This window comes from Sciurus vulgaris (assembly GCF_902686455.1).
Source record: "Sciurus vulgaris genome assembly, chromosome: 4".
Taxonomy (NCBI): Eukaryota; Metazoa; Chordata; class Mammalia; order Rodentia; family Sciuridae; genus Sciurus; species Sciurus vulgaris.
The window spans coordinates 183,720,104-183,745,016 of NC_136464.1; the positions used below are offsets into that span (position 1 = coordinate 183,720,104).

General features: G+C 48.3%; 1 protein-coding gene across 4 annotated transcripts in view; it reads left to right on the forward strand.

Annotated features, from left to right (window-relative positions):
- Positions 1-24,913, forward strand: part of MYO16 (myosin XVI) — a 551,974-nt gene that overhangs the window by 225,256 nt on the left and 301,805 nt on the right. For all 4 annotated transcript variants that reach the window (XM_079137420.1, XM_079137419.1, XM_079137417.1 and 1 more), the window contains 2 exons: positions 15,103-15,211; positions 21,781-21,905. In XM_079137420.1, the coding sequence (XP_078993546.1) occupies positions 15,103-15,211; positions 21,781-21,905 (234 nt within the window). The remainder of the gene's footprint in view (positions 1-15,102; positions 15,212-21,780; positions 21,906-24,913) is intronic.

The following is a 24,913-nucleotide window of genomic DNA, read 5'->3' on the forward strand; positions in this document are numbered from 1 at the left end:
AGGGTCTAGGAGGCGGCAGGGAAGAGGCTTCCAGAGCCTGTGCAGCTGATGCGTCCGGCTGATGCCCTCATGGCCGGCTCGGCCTTGCCTGCTGTACGCGGACTCCTCAGGGCCTGTGCACCCTGACCCTCCAGCATGCAGACCCCGCAGAGCCGGCTGCTTCCCAGAATGCACACCCCTCGCAAGCAGGGCCACCCAAACAAGGCCAGGCCTCTCCTGTGACCAATGCTGCAAAACACCCCAGCGACAGCAGAGCTCAGTGTAGCCCTGGGGAGGAGAAAGGACTCCTCCATGTCTGTGTGCCCAGGCAGGGGAAATAGGCCAGGGTAAACAGCTGCAGTCTCCTGCTGAGATGGGAAGTGTGTAAGGGAGGTCCCACCACACCACCTCCCCACGGCCCCAGCACCTTTCAGGGAGTCATGCGGTCTGGTCTCACAGTGAGGCCGCGTCTGATCTTCACAGCATTGTCTCCCAGGTCTGCTCGGCCAGCGGTTTCAGGCCTGGGGTCATGGCGGGGTCTGCTTCCAACCTTCACGCTTCTTCCCAACCCACCGTCTCTGCCTCCAGAGCCATGCTGGTGCTGGTTAGTGCTGAACCGGGATCATATGGCAAACGTAATAGGCCCATCTGGTAAGCTCAGCATCTTGACCACAGACCTTTGTCTTGTTCTCCTTACACCACTTCCGCATCCTCATCCGGGAATGGTGGATTATAAAATGAAAAGGAAAACTCAAAGCCGTACAGTGGGGTTTGGGTCTGGGAGTGGAGGGGCATCTTCTCCCAGTCTTCTCTGCGGTCACTTGAATCGGCCCGGGGAATGCAGCGGTTGGAGCTGGTTGTGGAGGAAGCCCCCATCCTCACCTGCCCTGTGGCCTGTACTTCCTGAGCAGTCTGACCTTTCCCCTCGGCAGCTGATCTCCTGCTTGTGACAGTGGAGTGCCCTGAGCCACCATAAAATGCAACCCGCAGTAAGTCAAGGGCTTGCTCTCAGACTCAGGGTTTGAAACACCGTTTTCACTGGTAAGACTGATCACCTCATGGTGAATCTTTAATCATTCAAACTCGTGTAACATAGTTGATGGAGAGTCTGCCACATGCTAGGTCTGAGTTGACTTCTGAGAGAGAACCGGACACTAAGGAAACCGGCCTCTGCTCTCAAACCTTGGTGCTCCTGCCCGCTGCGCAGAACCTCCGTCAGTGCAGAATCTCCAGTGTGCTTCTCCACGCGTCCCTGTGCACGCTGTGCACGACATCTTGGCTTCCTGTGAGTGCTGTGGTGGGCTGAGGAACGGAGCTGTGCAAGCTCCAGCGCAGGGCCTTGCCTGGTCTCAGCAGCCCTGGGCCCAGGCCTGGAGCAGGACCAGAGGCCACTGCAGCTGCATTCTCAGAAGCACGTGACCTGAAACCCTGGGAAACCATGTGGTGTTGAGGGCAGTGGTTGTGGAGAGAAATATGGATGATGCGTTTTGAAGGTGAAATCAGCAGTTCTGTCGATTGTGTTAACATGCGCGTTCGAGAGGGTGGATTTAAGATTTCCGACTTTCTATTTGGAGAATTTGGAGGAGTGGTGCAATTTACCAGGAAAGTGAGCCCCAGTGGAGAGACCTTCTCACTTGACAGGGTCGGGGGTTCTGAGTAGGATGTATTAAGGTCACAGTGGTAGAAGACACGCCCTGGGAGAGGACGAGGAGGCAGCTGGTCCTGGGACTCAGGAAAGAGAGAAAAGTCATGTCTGTATGTGCAAAGCAACAGAAGCCCTGGAGTAAATCACATCACCCTGGAACATCGTGAGGTCCAAAAAAAGGAGAAATTTGAAAGAGGGTTTAAAGTAAATCAATTAAGAGGTTGTAAGAGAACAGGAACAGCAAAGAATCTGAGAAAGAGAAGCCCGCTTTGTAAGGAAAACCAGCTTGTGTCGTCTTTAAAGTCAGTGGGAAATGCTTTGGGGATTCCCCATGGCAGAGGGAACACTGGTCACAAGCAGCCTGCCACTCAGACACCAAGACTCAAACTCCAGGAAAGCTGCAGACCACAGCCCTGGCTCAGACGAGTTAACGTTTGTGGTTTTCCATTCATATGTGTGCCGACATTACTATGTGGAATATTACCATCGAGTATTTTAGGTTCAAAAAGAGAAAAGGTGCTTGTCCCTTAAGCCACTGGAGGTAAATGACACACCCGCCGTTAGTCAAGAAAGTGGGACAGAAGCCCCCCGTCAGCCACCTTTTCAGCGTGTTGCTGAACAAACCTGGAAAAGACTGTTTGCATGAGGGGATTTTCAGATTGGCCACATCTGCTTTTAAAAAGCAAAATCAATGGCCGGTTTGGAGAATAAAGAGGTGAACGATTAAGGAGGTGGGAGGCCGCTGGCTGGATGTGCTGGAGGCGGGACACGTAGGGCACGTGGCTTCGCAGCACAGAGCCGAGGAGGCCTGGTGGGAGCCGTCCAGGGGCCTGCAGTGTGCAGCTCCACCCCAGCATGTGGGCTCCTCGGAGTCTGGAAACCAGGATTTCTTTTCCTAGCTTTCTCTCGGAAACGCTAACCCAGTGGGCTTCCTGGTGCAGTTGTGTCTTGTGAAGGGATGGTTGACCTTTAATCATGTCCTGGCCATTAGTGGGCTCACGTGGCTCCAGCCTGCTCCCCAGACAACCGGTCGCTGGTCTCAGTGGTCCTCCTCGCCTTGGTTCAGGAGACACTCACTGGGACACAGCAGAATGGCCCTGGGCTCTCGTCCGACATTCTGTCCACCACATTCACCACAAATCTAACGTGCTCATGTTAGAAAATTGGAAGATTCCTAGAAAATAGGAGTGAAATTAAAAATCAGAAATAATGCCGTCACACGGAGATCATCACTGAATATCTTTCTATGAGCTTCTCAGGCTCCTCAGACTCACCCTCGCCTTCCTCCAAGCACAGGAAAGGCACCAAACCCTCGCTCCTGGCGAGCATCCGGCAGCCTCTTTACACACATTTTCTGCACTTCTCCAGCCCTTCACATTTTCTTCAACAGCATGATTTTAATGATACGCTGCCTCATCAAATAAGTGTCATTACTGAAGCCTTCTCCTATTTTGTCATTTTATACAAAATCTCACTATTTTTTTTCCTAACTTTACCCTATTACACTCTCGTTACGATGGCAGTAAATTTCTGATGATGTGACTACTTTTTTGTGCATTGCATTTTAGGTTTTCTTCTATCACACACACCTGTAGTTTAAAAGTCAGTTGACGGGTTGGTGGAAAACAGCCTTACTCTCCTCAGCCCCTTCCTTCTGGTCTTTCTTCTTAGAGATAGTGACTTCCAGGTCCTCAAGATGGCTCTGGTTTTTCTATCCATTTCATGCTGGAAATCTAACAGTTTTCACCTGGGTGTGGAGCTGGGCCTCCCCATCACCATGGTCAATGACTCCCAAACCTACGCCCAGAGATCCCATGCTCGTCACAGCCTGTCACTTGGAATGATATGATGACACACCGGCTGTTATTTAGTATGGTTACAACGCTGCACTTAAATATTTCCTTCTCCCAAAGTAAGAAGTGATGATCGCAGGGAGTTTGCAGAGGGAGCTATAACAATGTGCTCACGTATAGTTCTGATGTTACAAAATTTTAAATTGCCATAGTAAAGGTTTTTAATTTTTATTATTATAAAAATTTGCAATTGCTAAAATCTCAAAGTGCATTTTAACCACAATAAGGGTGTAGTACAGAGATCTTAATGAGCAAATGGACTCTCCAGCTGCATCGTGGTCTCCGTTATCTGCCAAAACTCTAGACTCCGATGGAAGATTGTGTGCTCTTCTCATTCTCGGTGAAACATGGAAGCCTGTGGGAAGGCCTGGGCGGGACCAGAAGCACCGGTATGAGGGAGCCGGCTCCCCTCTGGCTGCTGACTTACCTGCAGGAGATGGTGGTGGGTGCTTCCCTCCCAGTCTTTCCCTGGTATCCAGCAGGTCACTCCCTCTGTGGCTCCTGCTGCCAAGCCCCTCTCTAGCTGCCTGGCTGCCCTGGCCTTCGACTAGACACCTCAGCTGAGCTTCGGGACACGGGGTCATCATGCAGTGTCCTCAGGAAGTGAGGCGCAGGTCTAGGGCACCACCAGGTCCTCTGTGTGGCTTACATTTCAGGGTGAGAGGGGCTGCTTTCTGAATGATGCTCACGAAGGCTTCCCCACCAGCTGCCCATTCTCGCAGTGGACTGTGGGAGGCAGGTGCTGCCGTTGTTCCTGGCCAAACTCTGCTGCCGTAGTGGGTCCTTCTGTAACCGTCTTTTTAACAGTTATTTTCAGGTTCCTTTTTTTTTTTTTTTTTTTTTTTTTTTTAGGAGTTGTATGGATTTGCTTTCTTTTCATGAGAATTGTCTGCTGGGTGTGTCTGATTCTTCTGAAGGTCTGGCAGCTTTGTAGAGTTTGTCCTTGAAGATAAAGGGCTGGATTTGAAGCACTCTTCTTCCTGCCCCCGTGGGCTTGGTTGTGTGAGGTGGAGAAGGCTGGGTAGTGATCTCATGGTCCTGGGTGGGGATCACACCTTCAAAGTCTAAGTAGTATGTTACCTGAACATAAGGGAGCTGGGAGAGGCGCTGCAGGTTTTCACTTAGGCCTCCACAAACGTGTCTTATTCTTCTGGGTAGTTTTTCAAAACCAGATTCATTCAGAACTCTCAGGGCGCGTTGTGTGTTTTTGAACAGGAGTAATGACAGTGCGTCTGGCCTTCGGTAAATACCGCCTGGGAACTCACCACTGCTGGGCAGCAGTGCTCTGGCAGCACGATCTGTGCGTGTTTCTTGCCTTGACCTGAAATCTTCTACCTCCCCTGGCTGGTGTGGTAAGAGTGCAGGGAAGAAGGGAGATGCAGCCCTCAGAGCTGTCCCCCATGTCGTGTGGCGCTCTGGGCAGAATGCCCTGTCCCTTCTCTTTCCCGACAGCTCATGTTTCTTAATTCGGGAATTGAGTTCTTAAACTTAGCAGATGGGTGCAAGCAGAGAAGGGTGGGTGGTTTAATGTACTATAATTTGTGATTGTTTATGTGAACAATATACTTTAATGCCATTTGTTTTGAGTCTACTGGTGTTATCAGTGAATCTGCATTTACTGAGTGCCTATTGTATGCGTACACTAGGCTGGGTACTCTGTAGGCTTATGGTGAAGATTTTCTGCATTATGCATTAACCGCTCCTAGTCTTTTCACTTTGCAAAGGGAAAAGTAGCCTGGGCTTGGCTTTGGTCACACAGCAAGCCCGAGGTGACGGGGCTTCTTCCCACTTCTCGGATCCCCAGCCCCAGCTCTGCTCATGACACCAAAGGAAATTGTCTCCCCTTCTTTTCTCAGGTTATTTCCATCTTCTTCTCTTCATCCAACTCAGTCCTTGTCTCCTTTGCCTCCCTCTTGTGCAGCTCCTGGGGTCCTAATGCTCCATTTGCTGGTAGTTTTACAAACTTACTTGCTTAGTGAACACAGGTTGTAGAAAATGCAAGATTAAAACTTCATGGATTTCTGATTTGCATAAGAAGCCTCAATTAGACGTCTTTTTAAAATTTCGTATTTGTTCTAATTAATCGTACATGACAGTACAATGCATTTATACATTTTGATAGAGCATACATAAATTTCTCATTTTTCTGATTGTACGTGTTTTAGGATGACATCGGTCATGCGGTCATACATGTACACGAGGTGATAATGTCTGTTTCACTCCACTGTCCTTCCTACTCCGCACCCCTTCCCCTTCCTTCACTACCCTCTACCTAATGCGAAGTAACTCTCTTCTTCCCTGTCCATCCCCACTTCTTGTGAATTAGCATCTGCATATCAGAGAAAACATTTGACCCTTGGTGTTTTGGGTTTGGCTTATTTCGCTTAGCATGATATTCTCTAACTCCATCTATTCACCAGCAAATGCCATAATTTCATTCTTCTTTAAAGCTGAGTAATATTCTATCATATATATAGATGTATGTATGTATAGATACACATGCACACACACACACACACACACACACATATGTGCCACATTTTCTTCATCTGTTGAAGGGCATCTAGGTTGGTTCCATAGTTCAGCTATTGTGAGTTGAGCTGCTATAAAACATTGATGTGACTGCGGTCACTGTAGTATTCTGATTTTAAGTCCTTGGGTATAAAGCAAGGAGTGTGATGACTGGATCAACTGGTGGTTCTATTCCAAGTTTTCTGAGGAATCTCATACTGTTTTCCTGGTGACACCTAACTGATTTTGATCATTCTGATAGGTGCATAGTGATATCTCCTTGCCATTGTCATTTGCCTTTGTGTGATGACATGTGACCTACTGCATGTTTTCATATGTTTATGTGTTGTCTGTATGTCTTCTCTGGTAAAGTGTCTGTGAGGGTGTTCTGCCCATTTCTCAATTTCTTTTATTACTGAGTTTTAGGGACTCCTTGTATATTTTCTGTATGTTCTTTATTAAATGTGTTTTTCCCTAATATTTTTCCACTCTGTGATTTTTTTCTCATTATCTTGATATCATCTTTTGAAGAGCACTTTAATGATTTTAATGAATCCCAGACTATGAGGTATTGATTTCTAGATGGTGACTTTGATGCTGTGTCTAAAATGCTGTCACGCTGCTCACTGTCATCCAGGTTTTCTCCTATGTTAGCTGCTGAGAGTTTTATAGTTGCATTTCACATTTAGGTCTGTGATCCAATTTGGTCTTTTAAACATTTTCAATCAATGCATTATAACCATTCACATGGTGGGATTTGTTGCTGCTCAATCATGCCTGCATAACACCATGACAATGTGGCTGGTCAGTTTTGCTCCCACTGTCTTCTCTTTGTCCCCTTCCTCCATGGGTCTCTCCTGGTGCTCCATTTTGAGTGAATTTTTGTGAAGGAAAGATCTGGGTCTAGATTCATTGTTTGTATGTGGTTGTCCAGTTATTCCAGTATCACTGGTTGTAAAGACTACTTTGCTCTATTGTATTGTCTTCACCCTTATTTATGTGGGTCTACTTCTGTCCACTCTTTTCTGTTCCCTTGATCTATTTCTCTGTTCTTTTGCCAATACCATACTGTCTCAATTATGTAGATTTGCAGAAAGTTCTGTGGTCAGGTAGAGTCAGTCTTCCAATTTTGTTCTTCTCCATCAATACTGGGGGGCTATTCTGGATCTTTTGCTAATTTATATGAATTTAGAATCAGTTGTTGATAGTCTTAAAATAGTTTGCTAGGATTTTGATTTGGATTATGTTGATCTGTAGATCAAGTTTGGAAGAATTGAGAACTTGACAAAATTGTCTTCGTATCCATTAGCATGGATTCTCTCTCCATTTTACTTAGTTTTTCTCTGATTTCTTTGATCAGAGTTTTCATTTTCTCCTATAGATTCTCTGTGTATTATGTTTGGTTCCTATCTAATTCCTTTTGGGGACTGCAACTACAAATACTATTGTGCTTTCACATTAAGATTCCATTTGTCTGTTGCTTGTACATAGGAAAACAGTTGACGTGTGTATATTAACCTTGTATCATGCAACCCTGCTATACATGCTTATTAGTTTGAGGAGGATTATGTGTGCTGATGTGTGTGTGTGTGTGTGTGTGTGTGTGTGTGTGTGTGTTGTTTTGTTTTGGTTAGTTTCCTGAATTTTCTACATAGATGTTCATGTCACTGTAAGGATAATTTTTCCTCCCTTCTCCATTCATATATGTTTTATTTTCTTCTCTTGCTGTGTTGTGTTAGCTAAGGCATCCAGAACAGTGTAGGAAAGGAATACAAGACAGGATATCCTTGCCTTGTTTCTCATGTTAAGAAATTTTCTAGTTTTTACCATTAAACATGATATTGGTTGTCAGGTTTTAATAGATATGCTTTGTCAAGTTGAGAAAGTTTCTCTCTGCTTCTAGCTTATTGAGATTTTATCATGAATCAGTGTTGAATTTTGTCAAATTCTTTTGCTGCATCTATTGATGGGATCATGTGATTTTTCTTGTTTTAGTCTTTTGATGTGATGTATTAAATTGATTTTTGAGTATCAAACCAATCTTGAATTCCTTGGATATGTTTCATTTGGTTGTGTTATATAACAATTCTTATGGATTCAATTTGCCGATATTTCATTAAGGATGTTTGAATCTATGTAATGAGAGATATTGATGTGTAGTTTACTTTTCCTGTAATGTCTTTGGCTTTGGTATTAGGGTATTACTGGCATTATGGAATGAGTTAGAAGCATTCCTCTGCTTCTACTTTCTTAAAGAGATTTTTAGTGGCTATTATTTTCCTTAAATGATTTATAAAATTCACCAGTGAGTCCCCGTGGCCTGGTGCTCTCTGTTTTGAAAGGTTGTAAACACTTGATTCTTCTTATTTGATACAGGCACACTCAGGTGGTCCATTTCCGCATAAGAGAGTTTTGGCAGATTGTATCTTTCAAGGAACTGGCCCATTTCATCTAGGTTAGAAGCCACGTAGGCTGAATTGTTCATGGTGACCCTTTATTGTCCTTCGGATGCCTGTGGAACCTCTCGTGTCTCTGACATGGTAATGTGTGTCTTCCTTGCCTTTTTCCTCACGTGGCTAGAGACTAGTCAGTTACTGATCTGGGATCTCTCTTATACAGACAAAGATCTTAGTCACGAAAGCTCCACTCTCCTGACCTTGCCACCTCCCGTGGCTTCCACCCCTAAGAACATCACTCATCAGTTTGGGGCTGGGTTCCAATCTATGAATTTGAGGAGGTCCGTCAACATTCAGTGCATTGCATTGGCGAGAGGACTGCGTCCGTTTCCTAGGGTTGCCGTGATAAAGTACACAAGCCAAGTGGTTTGGAATCTTATTTTCTTGCAGTTCTAGAGACTTAATGTCTACAGTCAGCTTGTCAAGAGGGCTCTGCTTCCTTTGCCTTCTAAAGGGGACACCTTCTCCCAGGTCCTAGTGGCCACAGGCACGTTTTGACTTGTGGCAGCGTCACTAGGGTCTCTGCCTCCCACTCCCTGTGGCTGGCTGCCCTATGCTTTTGTGCTTTTCTGTCTTCTTGTGAGAAATCAGCCCTGTAGACTCAGAGCCCGTGCACGACTTTATCTGGACTCATGACGTCCAGTGACCCATTTCCAAATAAGGCCACATTCCCAGACACTGGGGTTAGGGCTTGAACATGTCACTTTGGAGGGAATGTAGTCCAAGTCGTGACTGGTATACAGGAGTTCTTTGAACTGTTCTTTCAACTGTAAGTAGATTAGAAATTCTGTAAAATTAAAGTTACCAAAATGTTTAATCACTTAAAAAAGTCATATTTCTTCTTTAAAATTCCATTAGACAGAAGTCCTTCATTAACATTTCAGTATTCATGTGTTAGAGAGTTATCACTACATGAAACCATTTACCAGCATAGTCACTAAGATCAACTATTTACATAATTTAAGCCTATAAAATATTTATTGAGAGGAATTGTGAACCTATCAGTTTATCTGTCATCTGGCATGTGGTAAAAAAAATTCCCACCTGGGAGGAATGACTTATTTGGGCTTCAGTTCCACACTCCAGGAGCATAGTTTAGGAGAAATTAGAAGTTGAATGGCTTTCCATTTTCAGTAATTAAAGAGAAAATGTGCTTGGAGCTCCCAGGAGGAATTATGAAGTCTTCAATTGCAGGAATTTTTTGAGCGGTTGCTATTGATTTTGCACATGTAACATTGATTGCTTTCATTTCCCTGCTGAAAACCAATCATGATGTGATTGATTAATTTTCCTGATGCATACTGAAAGATTGCCTTAGGGTCTGTTTCGTGCAAATAAAACATTTTTGTTGTTCTGGGAATGTAGGGCTTGCCTAGCAGGGTTCAACCCCAATGCTGCAAAAACCATGCTTGTCGATTTTTTTTTAGCTGTTAGTTTTTCTTAATTCAGAAGTTCATTTTCAGTGAAACAGAGGTTAGTTAGTATATGAACTTTGAAATCTGGTGATTAGGTCTTGGAATGTAAATCAAGTTACTCATATACATACACACCCCTGCTTGTACTCTCGAAGGCCATTAGTAAGCACTGTGTGCAAGCTGTGTCTCCTGGGTCCCGAGGAAGCATGTATTGGTTCCCCACTTTCAGGACCCTTTCCTATACCCAGCTCCTAATTCTTAGGCTTTTATGGTGTGCAGCCTTTAGTTATTCGAACATATTGCTTAAGATTTATAAAATGTGCAGTAATTGCTAAAGCTGTTGTTCTAACATCGTAAAGTTCACACTTGGGTAGTCTTTTTATATGTGAAAAATTGTGTCTGAAGCCCTCAGCTTCCCTGATTCTCATCCCCTGAAATGATGCAAGCATGCATGCAAGCCAAGGCACACACCAGCACGCAGGAATGTTGTCGCCAATGTCTGTGTGGTGCCCGCTGGCAGCAGAGCTGGAGGTCTGAGGGAGGAAATGGTGTGGGCAGCGGGAGCCCCCACCCAGGAGGTGCCTTCCCTTGTCATTCATGACTGAAAATTCACACACTGGACCCTTGCCTCAGGAAGGAGTGAAATTTGAAATAGAAAGACAACGCTTTAAAAAGAGTATCAAGTGCATGCCTGTAGAAAAACAATTAGATTTTAGAACACACAACCACATACACACACACACACACACACACACACACACACACACACACTCACATTTAAATTCTTATTACAAATGGGCCCTATCGAGAGTAATATTTTTATTGAATTGATTTACTTGTTTCTTCTCACTTCACAAAATTGAGTAAATTGATTTGCTGTGCCTGAATGGCTCAAGGTAGTTTAAAAAATAAAACCTGCTGGGCACAGTGGTATATGCCTCTAATCCCAGCACCTCAGGGGGCTGAGGCAGGAGGATTGTAAATGCAAAGCCAGCTTCAGCAATTTAGTGAGGCCCTGTCTCAAAATGGGGGATGTGGCTCAGGGGTTAAGTGCCCCTGGGTTCAATTCCTGGTACCAATAAATAAATAAATAAAAAGTAGTATGCTACCTTATAAATGTTAATGGTTCCCAACACCATGAGTCTTTCACCTTTGGTTTGCATGAAATCAGACCTTCCTGACAGCATTAAGAGAGGTGTTCTGATATTTTGAGGAAATTTTTGCTAATCAGCTCCATAGTTGTAATCCATTATCAATTAAAATTGCACATTTACTTCTGAATTAGCTGAACTGATAGTAAAAAACAGCCGTGAATCTTTATGAATGACATTCATATTAATCTTAAAGTACGGTAAAAATGAAGAATCTTGAAACTGAATTGCTTCATGCGAAAGGGGAAAAATGATCACTGCCCACGTGCAGTGCAGGATGTCAGCAAAACCTCCCAGACTCTGCTGAGGCACGTGAAGCGCATCGCTCTCCTGCCTTCTCAAGTTCTGCCTGTAACAGTAGGAAAGTAGATCCTGAGAACCCCTGAGTCCCAAAGGGCAGATTCTCCTGTAGAACTTGTCTGAACTACTGCATTATAACTCGAAAAGCAGCAAAAGCTCCACGTGCAGGACACTTGACCCAGCCACCAAGGGTCTGCCTCTTGGCTTTCAGGTCCAGGCATTGTCTCAAGTCCAGGTATTTCATGCAGTTGTGTGAAACAGCCCTGCCTGGATTGCCAGGGAGGGCAGGCCTCTGGCACTGTGGACTTGGGGAGCAGGGGGTGCTTGATGGCTGCACAACAGAGTTCCAGGCATCAGAGAGAGTCGGGAGCTCACGGGCCTCCGGAGGAGAGCACGAAGGACACGGGGCAGGGGGCTGCGGGGGACGGCACTCGGCTCCCCACTCGCCTGCTCTAAAAGGCTCCAAAGGTCGAGCTGGAACTGCTCACGGCTCTCTGGACCGCTGGACTTTGGTCCTCACTCTGCAGAGTCGAAGGCATCCTGAATGGCCACAGGTGCTTCACCATAGCATTTACGTTATTTCTGCACATCCGAGAATGGAGCATCATCCGTTAACGAGTGTACTTACCAGCGTGTTCCCATGAAACTGCTCACACAGGCCCTAGGATACCTCCTGCATCTTTGTCTCGGGACTCGGGTGTATGTTCTGTGGAGCGTGTTGACCTTCTGCCACCCTGACCTGCATTGTCACTTGCAAGCTCCATCCACGCCTGTTGCTGCCCCAGGGCCATGATATGAAAGCTTGGCCAGCCTTGATCCATTTCATCTTCACAACAACCTGTTATCTCCATCTTCTAGTTCTGGAACGTAAGGCAGGAGGTGAGTAACTTGGCCAAAGTCACATGACTGACAGGGAGTTCTGCGCAGGGGTGTCAGCCAGAGTCCTGTGCCAAGTTCTGGTCTTGGCGGAGAACAGGGCATCTGTATGGGGAGAGCTGCCCACAGGACCATGTGGGTTAACGACAACAGCGAGGAGAGGCTACGAGGACTCAGAGCTATGCCTGGGAAGGGCCTGGAGGGGCTTCTCACAGAACATCTCCGTGAGTGTCCCATGTGAGGAAGCCCAGACACAGAAGCCTTCGGAACCTGCCTCAGGCTACAAGTGAAGACGCCGTGCAGAGGTCTGAGCCACTGGCCCCAGAGTCCGCTGCAGCCACCGCACCCCAGTGCAGCACAGGCACCAGGGAGCCACCCAGGCCCAGGACAGTGACCCTCATGCCAGGCACTTGATGTAAAGAACTGTCGATGCGTCAGTGTGGGCTGGTCACTAAGTGGGCAAGGGGAGCGCTAAGTAATGATGGGACAGCACGTGTGGGAGCACTGCTCCTCCAGAAGAGAGAGTACCCCAAAAGGGAGGCCTGCAGGGATGGAGGCGCCTCCTCGGAGGAGGACGTGCCTGTGGCCCTCTGGTCCTGGACCCCCTCAGTGGCCCCAGGGAGCCTCTTGCTGAGTGCTTCGACAGTCTCTGGGAGCTCCTGGCAGTTCACACTGGGTATCACACTGTAGCCCCACTCCAGTGACCCCACTGTCACAGTGCCACCAGGACAGTGGAAGCACTGGAACTGCCAGGAGACCCCCTTCTGAGAGGCCCTCCTGCGTCCACAGCGCTCCTGGGATCCGCGTCAGCCTCCCTGCCACCCTGAGCTCCTAGGTTTCCCCACCATGTCAAGCCAGATCTCTGGCACCCAACCTCATTACAAAGAAGTCGCTTTTCAGTCCAGATCTTGGTGGCCAGTTGAGCAGTTTGCTCTGTCTCCAGTGGGAGGGAGCTGTCACATGGAATCTGGGCTCTCTCCCAAGTGTGCCCGTCGGTGACCTCGGATCCCGCCCTCCCTTGCTCGATGCTCTAAGGACCTGCGTTGGCGTGATTCTCCAGGAGCAAGCAAGACGTGTGTGCGTGCACGTGTGCATGTGTATGCACGCACATGTATTTGAGCTTCCACAGGTGGAAGTTTTGTGTGTATGTGAAATCTTGGAGTTCTCTTGCTGTGTAAGTGACCTCATGCTGGGCCCTGGTACCTGCTTCTCCCTGAAGGACGCTGAAGTCTCATTCCAGGCTTGGATCTAGTAGAAAAGTATGGGGTAGTCTCTGAGAAAGTGTCCATCCCCTGTCAAGGGGTTGCCCTCTTCCAGTCTCCCCTCAAAGGCAAAGCGAGTGAAGGGGTCTCCTCAGGCTCAGCAGAGCAAGCGACTGTCCCTGGCAGGGGACGTGCTGGGTGAAGGGAGGGCTCAGGATTGCATGTTTCATCTGAGTCCAACCTCTTGTCCCCATCCTATGTCTCGGACCCCATTCCATACCAAGAATGGCAGCTTTCAGAATGAAACCATCGATGAGACTAGATTCCACTGACACTGGAACTCAGCGGCCCCAGGGCTAAACCACGCGGCAATTCGAGCTCTCAGAATGACTCTCTCAGGGCTGGGAGGGAACCTTTCTGGTTCTCACGACTCGAGCTGATGGCTGAGGGACTTGCACTTGTGATTTATTTATTTATTTATTGGCGAGCCTTCCAGAGCCGTCAGGGGAGCCCAGGGAACTCTCCTGTGCCTGCAGTCATGATTCCTGCCGTGATGGGCAGGTTCTGTAGCCACGTGGACTCCAAAGCACTTGCTCAGCTTGTGCTTCGGGACAGTCTGCTGGGGGTGACCACCTGCTTAGGTGCAATGCCACCGCGTGCTCTGGGCTCCTCACCTCCCACTTCCCACCAGCTGGGGCCTCAGCAGTAGGCTCAGGCCTCACAGTACAGCAGCACCAGGCCCCAGCTCCCCTCTGGGAGGGCTTATCTCTGAGGCTACCCACCTAGGGCCAGAATTCCGACAAGGAAGATGGAATATAAACAATCCTTAACTAGTGAAAAGGAGTCCACTGCATGCTGGAATCAGGACAGCTCTTAGAACGCAGGACAGCAGGTGGAGATGCAGACACTACCTGGGGACTGAGGGGCTTGCGTTCACTCCATGTCCTCGGAGAAGAGCTGTTATCCATGCCTGATCAACTTTATGGAGCTTGTTGAACAATGTGGAGCAGTGGGGACAGTCTGTGTGATCAGTGTTTAAGAGTAAAATCAACTCTGTCATTGTGCCCAAGCTGGGAAGGACATGGGTAGGACAAGAGGGCTTGGGTGATATTGACGGAAGACCCGTAGGGGTGGAGGTCAGAGTGGCTGTGTTTAATGTAGTCAGTCCATTAGAGACTTAGTTTGCACTTTTCATTAGAAAACAGTTTCTGGAAAGTTCCAGGGGACCAGCACAGGCTTTACTACACCAGCAGTGTGAGAACAGCTCCTGGAAGAGTATTTGTGGAGAGCGGGAACCTGGAGACTTTCTTGGTGGACCCTGGAAGATCCGTCCAAGTCCAGCCTGTTCAGGGGAGATCCATGGAGCTTTCTGAGGGCCTTGGGCACAACTATGTGGTGGACTCAGGCCAGCATAGAGCAGGAGCCAGCACCTGGACACCGGGCAGCAGCTGTCCACCTTGGAGCGTGGGAGAAGCCACTGGGCCGTGGTGCTGCAGGGGTCAGGAGAACACCTTTCAGACCTGAGTCTGCATAAGCTATTTCATGTATTTGCCTTAAAATTAATTCTGGTTTCCTCTGTGATTCTGCAGATGTTTATCCAATAAACTGTGTCCAGAACTGTTTTCCAACCAAGATTGAAAGTGGGACTTGTGATCTGCATTTCCCTCTTGATTGTGTATATAATGAATGTCACTTTCTTTTTCTTTTCATGTAGGCCGGAGCCAATGTCCTTCTCCAGGATGTCAATGGAAATATCCCCCTGGACTACGCTGTGGAAGGGACAGAGTCCAGCTCTATCCTGCTGACCTACCTGGATGAAAACGGTGGGCTGCAGCCTTGAAAAGAGACTGTAGGAGGAGCTAGACTGGCAGAACTCTGCACGCACGCTTGCTGTCAGCTCTGCTGTGGTGGGCTGTCGCTGCTGCTTCCCTTGCTGGTGTAAATGAGGCGTTCCCCATGCCCCTTTCTGTGGTGTCCCTGCTCCACACTGTGGGTTTAATGGGCACAACTTTCTGCCAACCGGCAAAAATCCAGAGGCATCAAGGAGGGGCAGTTGAGCCGGCACCTGAGGTCGCAGTCAGTAGCACTGGGTTTGCAATTAGTCTGTTCCCCCCTGGGAGGCACGAGCCAGCACAGCTGAGCTGTGAGCTAGTGAGCGTGCGGTCATCTCAAGAGTGTCCTCCTGGGGGTCCTGGGAGGAAGGAGAGCATGAGGACTGGGGTCGGGGCAGAGCACGTAGCATCTGGAAGCCGCTCCGCAACTTAGATTCACAGGCACTGTCAGGAGAGAGCCCTTGGGCATGGTGCCAGCCTGAGAGATGAGGCTGGACCCTGGGAGTGTCAGCCACAGGGTGTCAATGACAGACCCGGCATGGCCACGGGAGGCACCAGATCCCCAAACCCCACCGGTGCGTAGGTGTTTCCTGTTGTTTAGGAGTAAATAAGAATAAGAACAAGGAGATTCCTGTCCCTTCAGGGACACCTTGGCCAGAGGAAAAGGTCGCAGATCTTCAGTCGCTCAGGGCACCTTGCCTCTTCCTGTTGCTGGGAGAAGCTCCGTGTCTGTAGACCTCGTCCCTGCGGCTCCTCAGCGTCATGTCTCAGGTTCATCCTGGGCAGGGCTCAGAAGGATGATGGCTGTTTGGCAGCCCTAAGTTCTCCAGAAATGGTCCCACTGGTTCTGAAGGCCCATGGCCATGGCCGTCCCGACAGAGACATGGCCCCACGCTGGAGAGCCCCGAGGTCAAGCGGAAGCAGGCTTCTGCGCTGCGCTGTGCTCTGCGTTCAGCTGGCCACTCTGCAGCCCCTCTGTCCTCGGGCTTCTCCTGCAGGAGAGCTCAGGGGATCTTGGTATTTGCAGAATCAGTGTCATCTCTAACAAAAACACGTGGATTCCTGTGGGAAGTCGATTAAGAAATTGGTTAGGCAGAAAACAGCAAGTAAAAGGTGCTGACTAGATGGCGTGGAGAAAATCGGTCCCGGCCATGGCTGTCACAGTCAGTGTGCAAAAGGCACGTTGCTGGAACCATTTGCTGTCCCTTCAGTTTTTAATTCTGCTTTCCACTTGTCACTGCTGTGGCCCTGGCTCGGTCGGCCCATCCATCTCCCTCCCTCTCCTCTGTCACAGGCGGGCTCTGCTCCTGTCAGTCTTGCTTATCCTCCGCCCCGTTTCTGTTGAGCACTCTCAAGTTCCACCTATCCTCTGCCCACCCGGTGTGCTTTCAGTTATCTGCGGCAACAGTGCAGGCTGGGGTCCTCCCACATTTCTAATATCCAGGATGAAGGTTTTGTCATTTGCCTTTCGGTGTTCCAGCACTGGCTTATTATAACTAGGTGGCCACAGTCCTTGCACGTTCACACTGCATCCTGCAGTTTCAGATCAGACACTTATATACTGCCACATCAGGTGCAGGAGCTGGAGGGGCAGGCCGTGTCATGAACAACTTGATTACATTGAAAATCCCAGTCACAGACTATAATTGTACTGTCACCAGCAAGTCACACTGTAAACTGGGGCACAGCAATTAACCTCAGCCCCCGCCTGAGCTTCCTGGGCTGTAAAATGAGATAGCTACACAGGGTGAGTGAGCCTTCCATGAATCTAGAGTTGTTGGGCAGGGCCCATCAGTTGGCACACAAGGAAAAGAGTGGATTCTGAAATGAGCCAGCCTAGGAAAGGAAGGAGAGCTCATGGTGGTCAGGAGCAGAGGCCACATGAAATCTGCGTGGCCACGTCCTGAGAAAGGCAGAACTCCACGTGGCTCTGTGCATACTGCCAGCCCTGTGCCGGCCCCCTCACCTACCCTGCCCTTTGACGCCTATAGCTCCCTGCCTGCTCCTCAGCCACTGAAGGTCAGCCTCCCACCTGACCCGTCCCCTGGGAATGCCCCCGCAGTGGTTGACCGTGCCTTCTGGGCCTTTCCATCCTGGACGCCTGTCCGTCCAGGGACCTCCTCTCTCTTCCACTTCATTTCTTCATCTCTGTGACATTCAGCAACCCTGGCCGCTCTCCTGGGAAGACTCTCCTGTAGTGGTCTTTCTTTTCTTCTCTTGAGCTTCCGCCTGGCTGTCCTTTATGTGCCTCTTTTCCACATTCGGGTCCCTAGTGTTGGTCCCTCAAGTTTGTCCTTGATAATCTTGTACTTGCACATGACTCCTGGTGTCCCACGTTGGCTGTGTGTTGTCACCTGCCCCCAGGGCATTTCCACAGCTGGCTCCCTTTCAACCCCACAGGTCCTGTATGGACATTTCATTAGGGACCTATGCCTGGAGTTGAGATGATCTGAAATAACACAACCAGTACTAGCCACTGTCCTCACCACATCTGTATGCCACAGTTTGCCATTGTAAAGGCAGGAACACAGGTATCTGAACCTTACTGTTAATCTCTCAAAACCCTGGTGTCTGGTTGTCACCAGGTCGCACAGAGTCTGCTTCCTGGACACCTCTGCACCATGTATGCTCCCTCCCCAGCCATGCCTCCCTGCCTTGGTGAAAGCCAGTCTCTGTTTGGGCCATTTCAGTAGCCTCCAAACCTGCTCACTGTGCCCTGCCTCACCCGCCCAACTCATTCTTCACTCTCATCACTTTGGTTTACACACATGATGTGACTTCCTTTGACTTAATAAAGGGTATTTGAAATGCTGCTCCAGCAGTGGCCCCTTTCAGAGTCCAGGCGGCCAGGCTGCGCGCACACACTGCCTGGACCATCCAGGTTGCTGGATGGGTGCAGGGAGTGGGGGAGGGCAGCAGTAGCCTCCTGTGTGACCCTGTCCTCTACTGGGGCCACTGTTCTGCACCAGCCTCCCCGACCCTCTTGCTTCCTCGGTCTCTTAGGAACCTCCCTGTGGCCACAAGAGCTGGGTGCGCTGAGGTTCTGTTAGAGAAACCTGGCTGAAACCAGAAAGGTCCATCATGATGGATGCAACACCCATTTAACTTTGTTTCCTTTTTGAGGACAAAATCAAGTTTCTGGATATTCAAATGATACTGGCATTACTTCAGCTAAAGAATCAATTGAGTGCCCAGAGTTACAGGATCACCAAGGTGGAGGGAGATGACTTGCCCTACGTCACCACAGAAGGCTTCACGGAGCAGGGACCCGACACTAACCTCAGGGAGGGACTGGGTCACCGTGCCAGCTGGTACTCCAGAGCTGTGCACAGTGCAGCCACACCAGCTCCACGCCAGCTCCACCCAGCACAGCACAGCCCCACATGGAAGGCAAGCAAGATGTCACAACAGCGTCTCCTGAAGAGGAGTCAGGAAAGTGGACAGGGCTCTGAGAGACGGGTGGGTGTGAGACTGGTTTCGCACAAGGGTCTGTTATTATCAGGAGCTGTCAAGCAGCAGTAACAGTGCACAGGTAATGACCTATGAGTTCCAGGGAAACAATTTTGTTTCCAAATTCTAAATGAAAAGAAATGCCAGATTCCTCTTGAAATAACAAATCTAAGGAGACCTTCTGTAAATTTTTTTTTTTAGAAAACAATATGAAAATGAAACTAAGTTTTTTTTAAAAATGAGAATTGGCCCAATATGCATTACAAAATAGATTTTCTGTGCACTAGAACCATCTCGACTGGTGTTGTTCTGGAGTAGTTGGAGAAATTTTCTTGACCACAGAGAGAGAATTTCTGTTCTGTTGATTTACCAAAAGGAGATCTGTGCTTCTTTTCTGAACATGTAACAAAAATCACATTGTAATTGGCATCATATTTGATTTAAAACTGAGCTGTAAATTAATTGGCTACAAGGTTGAATATTCCCTGTAGCATCTTCAGAACAGGGAGGATCATTCCCCAAGATATGTCGTGTGTCAGTGAGTGAGCAAGAAGTGGCGTCTTGTCTGCGATTGCATGTCCGTCTTTCATCTTTGAATCTTGTTCTGTTTTTTTATTGTTCAACTTAAATTGCATGCTTAAATAGTTTTATAAAAGATACATCACTAAACATTGCAACATTATGAAATTTAACGAAGTACTGTGACCTTAGATTCCTCTGCTATTTCATGTGATATTGAATGCTGACATCTAGGGAATAATATTTTCCAAAATTAAAGCACATGGAAATTCCATAATGTAAAGCTGAGAGTAGTGACCGTCTCAGCTGGAGTACAGCAGACCTCCCATGCCCATCGGGGAAATCTGTCAGTTCTTTTGAAGGGGCACACGGGGATGCAGAAGCCCAGGGAGACCAAGGGTCCCTGCTTCACTTTTCTACCACAGTGAGTAGCTTTGAAATGAGGCACCCATTTCAAGTATTGCGTTTTGTTTTATTTTGATGCTCCCTGACTGCTTATTGCAAAGAAAGACACACTTTAATAAATGGCATATAATCCACAGAAGGCTTAAGAAATGTCATATAATCCTACCAGAAGGCCGACTGGTGACCACAGCTCACTTTTATTGAGCTCTTACCATAGCCAAATGCTGCTTTACGTGCTTTATGCATCTTTACTTATTCTTGTAAAAACTAGTGAAGCAAAAACTGTAAGCCCCATTTTGCAGATGAAGAAACTGAGCAGCATGTTTCCTGCCCACATTAGGCCAAAGGGTAATCCAAACACAGAACACCAAAACGGTGACAGCTTGGCTCCTGAGAGCCTCTGCTGCTTTCCTCATGCAGGTTCAGAGGTGAGCATGGAGGGAGCAGATGTGGAGACGCTAAGGGGAAAGAGACAGCAGAGCCAACCTGTTTAGCATGGCCCGGACCTTGAAACAGAACATGGCCTCACCCCTTTGGGGTCTATGCTATTATCCAAGAAGCTGAAGATATTAAAATCCAGACAGGTGAAAGTAACCTGAGGAAATAAGCCATGGACTAGGCAGATCAGGAGCATCCACACGGGGATTGTGTTGGGATCCACTGTGCCAGACGATCCCTGTTTTCAGGCAGAACTCAATCAAATAAGAAGAGTGACCGATACCTAGCTGACACTCATGAGAGGGAGGGCACATCACTGTTGTCCCCATCACCCTTCCCGTTACCATCATCACCACCATCATCATGATCACCATCACCGTGATCATCACCACCACCACCATCATGATCACCACCATCACCTTCATTACCACCATCCCCAATCCCATCACCATCACCACCACGATCACCATTACCACTACCAGTACCATCACTACCATCAATACCAACACCACCATCACCATCATCACCACTATCACCACCACCACCACCATCACCTTCATTACCACCATCCCCAATCCCATCACCACCACCATGATCACCATCACCATCACCATCACCACTACCAGTACCATCACTACCATCAGTACCAACACCACCATCACCATCACCAGTACCACCACCATCATGATCACCATCATCACCTTCATTACCACCATCCCCAATCCCATCACCATCACCAGTACCACTACCAGTACCATCAATACCAACACCACCACCATGATCACCATCACCACCACCATCACCATCACCATCACCATCATATTACCACCACCACCACCATCATCATCATCATTAACCTCATTTTCACTGTCAACTGGTAGCAGGCGAATTACTTCTCCTCATAAGTATTTACTTGGCCAGCAGCCACTTCTGGGATCAGGGGATCCATAAATGAAGACATGAGAGTTACCATAAAGATTATGGTGTCATGAAATTTCAGGTTGAAGTAAATGCTGGTGAGAGGTGTGAGCAGGAGGTAAGCAGATGTGGGCCTTCTGTGCATGAATCCCCCACTCAGTTAAGAAAGATCGAGAGTTTCACTTAATGTCCATTATCTTCATTAACAAGAGTAGCCAGGAAATGTTGAGTTGGAGCATCCTTTCAGAGTGATTACTTGGGAAATAATCTGTAGACGTAGAGGCAGTTCTTAGAGGCAGTTACGGACTCGTGTCACCGGCCAGTCCTGGGCTTCCTCCATTGCTAAGACCCGTGTAGCCTTGGGACATTAGTGGTAGTCACTAAACTATAGACATTATTCAGATTTCTCCAGTTTTTCCACTAAAGTCTTTTTCTTCTATTCCCAGATGCTACATGGCTTTTAGGAGCAACTATTGTGACCAGAAAAATCTTAGAGAATAAAAATCATATCTTTGTAACTTTTTGACCCAATTTAAGTACTTTAAAATACCTTGAGCACTGTGTGGATGATTTGTATGAAGGCCGGACTCTCAGAGAGCCTGGCGTGCGCAGGCATTGTCCCAGGTCTGAGGAGTATAACAAATGACCATTTTTCTTCCTTGAAGACGGTACTCGAGTTAGAAATAGAACGCACCCAGCGTGGTGCTGGTGCTCAGGGAGGGCGCCCCAGTGGAGAGGGGCTCACACGGGGGGATGGGTGGAGGCAGCCCGGCAGCCGGCACAGGCCCGCCGCGTCTCCACGTGTGTTCTGAAAGCCTCTCTCTCCCCAGGGGTGGATCTGAGCTCCCTGCGCCAGATGAAGCTGCAGAGACCCATGAGCATGCTCACGGACGTCAGGCACTTCCTCTCATCCGGAGGGAACGTCAATGAGAGAAACGACGAAGGGGTGAGCCTGGTAAGCCACTGTTCACTCAGAAGTTGTTTCCGGAGAGAGTTTCAGTCCATCCTAAAGCTCAGGACGGGATAGAATCAACCTTTAAACAACGTGAGCTTTTGCTGATCATAAAAGTAGTACACATTCGTTGTAGAGATCCGCAAAGCATATAAATATGTAAAGAAGAACGTGCCTAATTCCGCCACCACCCCGGGCGGAAGCCACGGTGCACGTTCATGTTTCCCTCCCACCTTCCTCCCAGGTGCTTCTCTACAAATGTAAAATCACTTTTGTGTATTATTTTGTCACTGCGAGTTTGAGACATCACATATAGGAGACTCTCATTTTCTTTTTAAGCAAAATAAATCTTAAAATACTTTTGAAATTAATTCAGAAATTCAGGGAACCCAAGAGCCATGGCACCTCGTTGCCGTCAGGCACAGCTACAGTAAATTGGAAGTTGATCTATCAAATTTGGATTAAATTGAATATAATCATAATGCTAAGTATCAAAATAAATCTTGCCTTATAGACCCATAGAATCTACCCAGGCTTTGCATGCTTGGGTTAAACTTACTCAGGACAGATGAAATGCATGCACACCCAGGGGAGAAGGTGCAGAGGGTAAGCCAGGGCCCAGAAGGAGCCAGGGGCCTGGGCACATGGACGTCATTGGCATCAGTGACTCCGGGCCTCCGTGGGGAGAGGCTGCACGTGGAGGGTGGAGCGTGAGGACGGGGCGGGAGTCCTGCCTTGGAAGTGCTCAGGAGACCTGGTGCGTTTTCAGAGGTCCTAAGCAAGTTCCGTTCCTCGTGACCTCTAGCTGGAATTCCCTTTGAAAGTGTGTAATTTGATAGTCTTCTGAAATTCCTAAAATTTAAATATATAATCCTTTAAATTTAGTCTTCCAGAATCAATATTCATGAATTCACAAACTTCACAGGAGTATAAAAATGCAACTCTCGGCCTCAGGAAAGGGAGCACAGCTGTCTAGAGAGCAGTGAGGATACCACACCTGCACCGCAGAGCTCTCCCGCCAACTCGCTGAGGAAGTTCATGGTCCCCGTACTTTAACCAACACAGGGAGCAGAACTGCAGAGGTCCTTTGCTGGACTCCTGCTTCAGTGGGGACAAGGCCCATGTACCCTTTACACAGGCTGAGTCCGTGGTGTGGCGTGATAGTAATCACAAATACAAAGGAGGAAATAGCAAAGCGAGGCAGGCATGTGGGATGTCCGGTGGGGCTAGGAGGACAGGCAGGCTGTCACTGTCATGGCTGAAGAGTGAGTGCTAACTGAGCAGCCAAAAAGGGGGGGCACTGCAACTGTGTATGACAGGTGCAAAGGCCCTGAGGCATAGCCAGGGGTGTGCTTGAGAACCAGCACGTAGGCATGCGTGGCTGAGGCCAAGCAGGCAGAAGAGAGTGGGAGCTGGGACCAGACTGCCGGGTTCCACCGTCTGGGAGGATGGTGGCTTTCGCTCTATGTGGTGGGCCGGCATTGAGGAATGCTGGGGAAGGGTCAAGGATGGACTGCAGGAGCCCCAGGGTGAAGCCTGCTCAGCAAGGAGGCTTTTCCAGGAACCCCAGTGGGTGGTCCAGGACGTTGCGGCAGGACGGTGGCAGAAGCTGGAGGGGTGAGACAGGCCCAATTCAGAGAGCAGGACGACACACCAGTGGGTGGTGGTGGGGTGAGGGAGGAGCTGCAGGGTGCTCCAGTGTGTTCAGCTTCATCTGCAGTGTGATGGGGTCGGCACCAGGTGGGACAGAGCAGGCGGCGACGCAGCCGGCGGGGCAGGGACATGCGGCCAGCTCTGGAGGGGTTTGGCTGAGTGCCTCTTGCCACCTCAGCGAGGCTGCGCAGTTGGTGGTTGGATATCGGATCTGGAATTGGGGCGGAGAGAGGCTGCTTCTCAAGGGAATCGCCAATTTGGCAGAGAAGGAAAGAGGATTGGGAACCAAACCCTGGGGATGAGGGAGAAGAGGAGGATTCAGAAGCTAGACGAGGGGAAGCCAGCTCCAAGGAAGGAGGGAGTGGAGAGTGTGCTGCCCTAGGAGCCAAGGGGACAGAGAGTGAGGGGGCCAACCGTGGACCTCAGTGCTGTCGAGAGCCTGTGGAAGGGTCAGTAACACGGCGGCGAGTCTTCCTCTCTGAGGGCCGTTTCAGTGGATGGTAGGGTCAGAAGCAGATCGAAGTGAGCTATTTAATTAATAATCCATTCATTGCCTTAATAAAGTAATGTCTGCCGCATATAGAAACATAGAGCCTCTGTCTCTGTATATTAGAACACGTTGCAACTTTGTATCTGTTTAAAAACCATCGCCAAATACAAATAATGTGCATGTTCCAATTGTGACTAGTATAGCCGGCAGTAGAGAAGCCATTGAAAGGATCAATATGGAGCAGTAAATTGCTATCATTTTCAACCATCTTTGATTTGACATTGCTAGTGACCATTTATCAGACAGCACAACAGTTGCACATTGCTTTGTAATAACAGCACCCTGTGGTGATCGTCTCTGAGCTTTGACAAGGAAGAAGCCGTGAACAGAAGCCTAGGGGCTGTCCCTAGGGGTCCACAGCAAAGGCTTTCCCCAGTCCTTCTGAATCGGTGTGTCTCTCATGCTGACGACTGTCCTTGCTGGCAGTCTGGTTCTGCAAGGTGTATTGTGCATCATGCTTTTCTGTGTGTTGCTGGAGAGAAGGAAAAGAAAGTGCCTTTGTTCACGGGCCGATTTCCATACCCTGAGCTGGAATGTCAGTTGTGTTTCAAAATCAGGCATCATTTCCCATGCTAGTCAATTGTTATGTGCAAAAGATGAAGCTACCAACAGAAGGCGTCCGTGGGGAGAAGCTTCCAGGAAGAAGACTTTTATCTAGTAAGGTGCCTTTCCCTCCTTTCTAACAATATACAGCAGAACAACAAAATGTAAAGTAGTCTTTTTGAAGAGATCTTTTAGTTTACATTAATATTGTTCTTGAAAGTAAATAAAAGTCTCAGAAAATGATACGAGGTTAAAATGCCACATT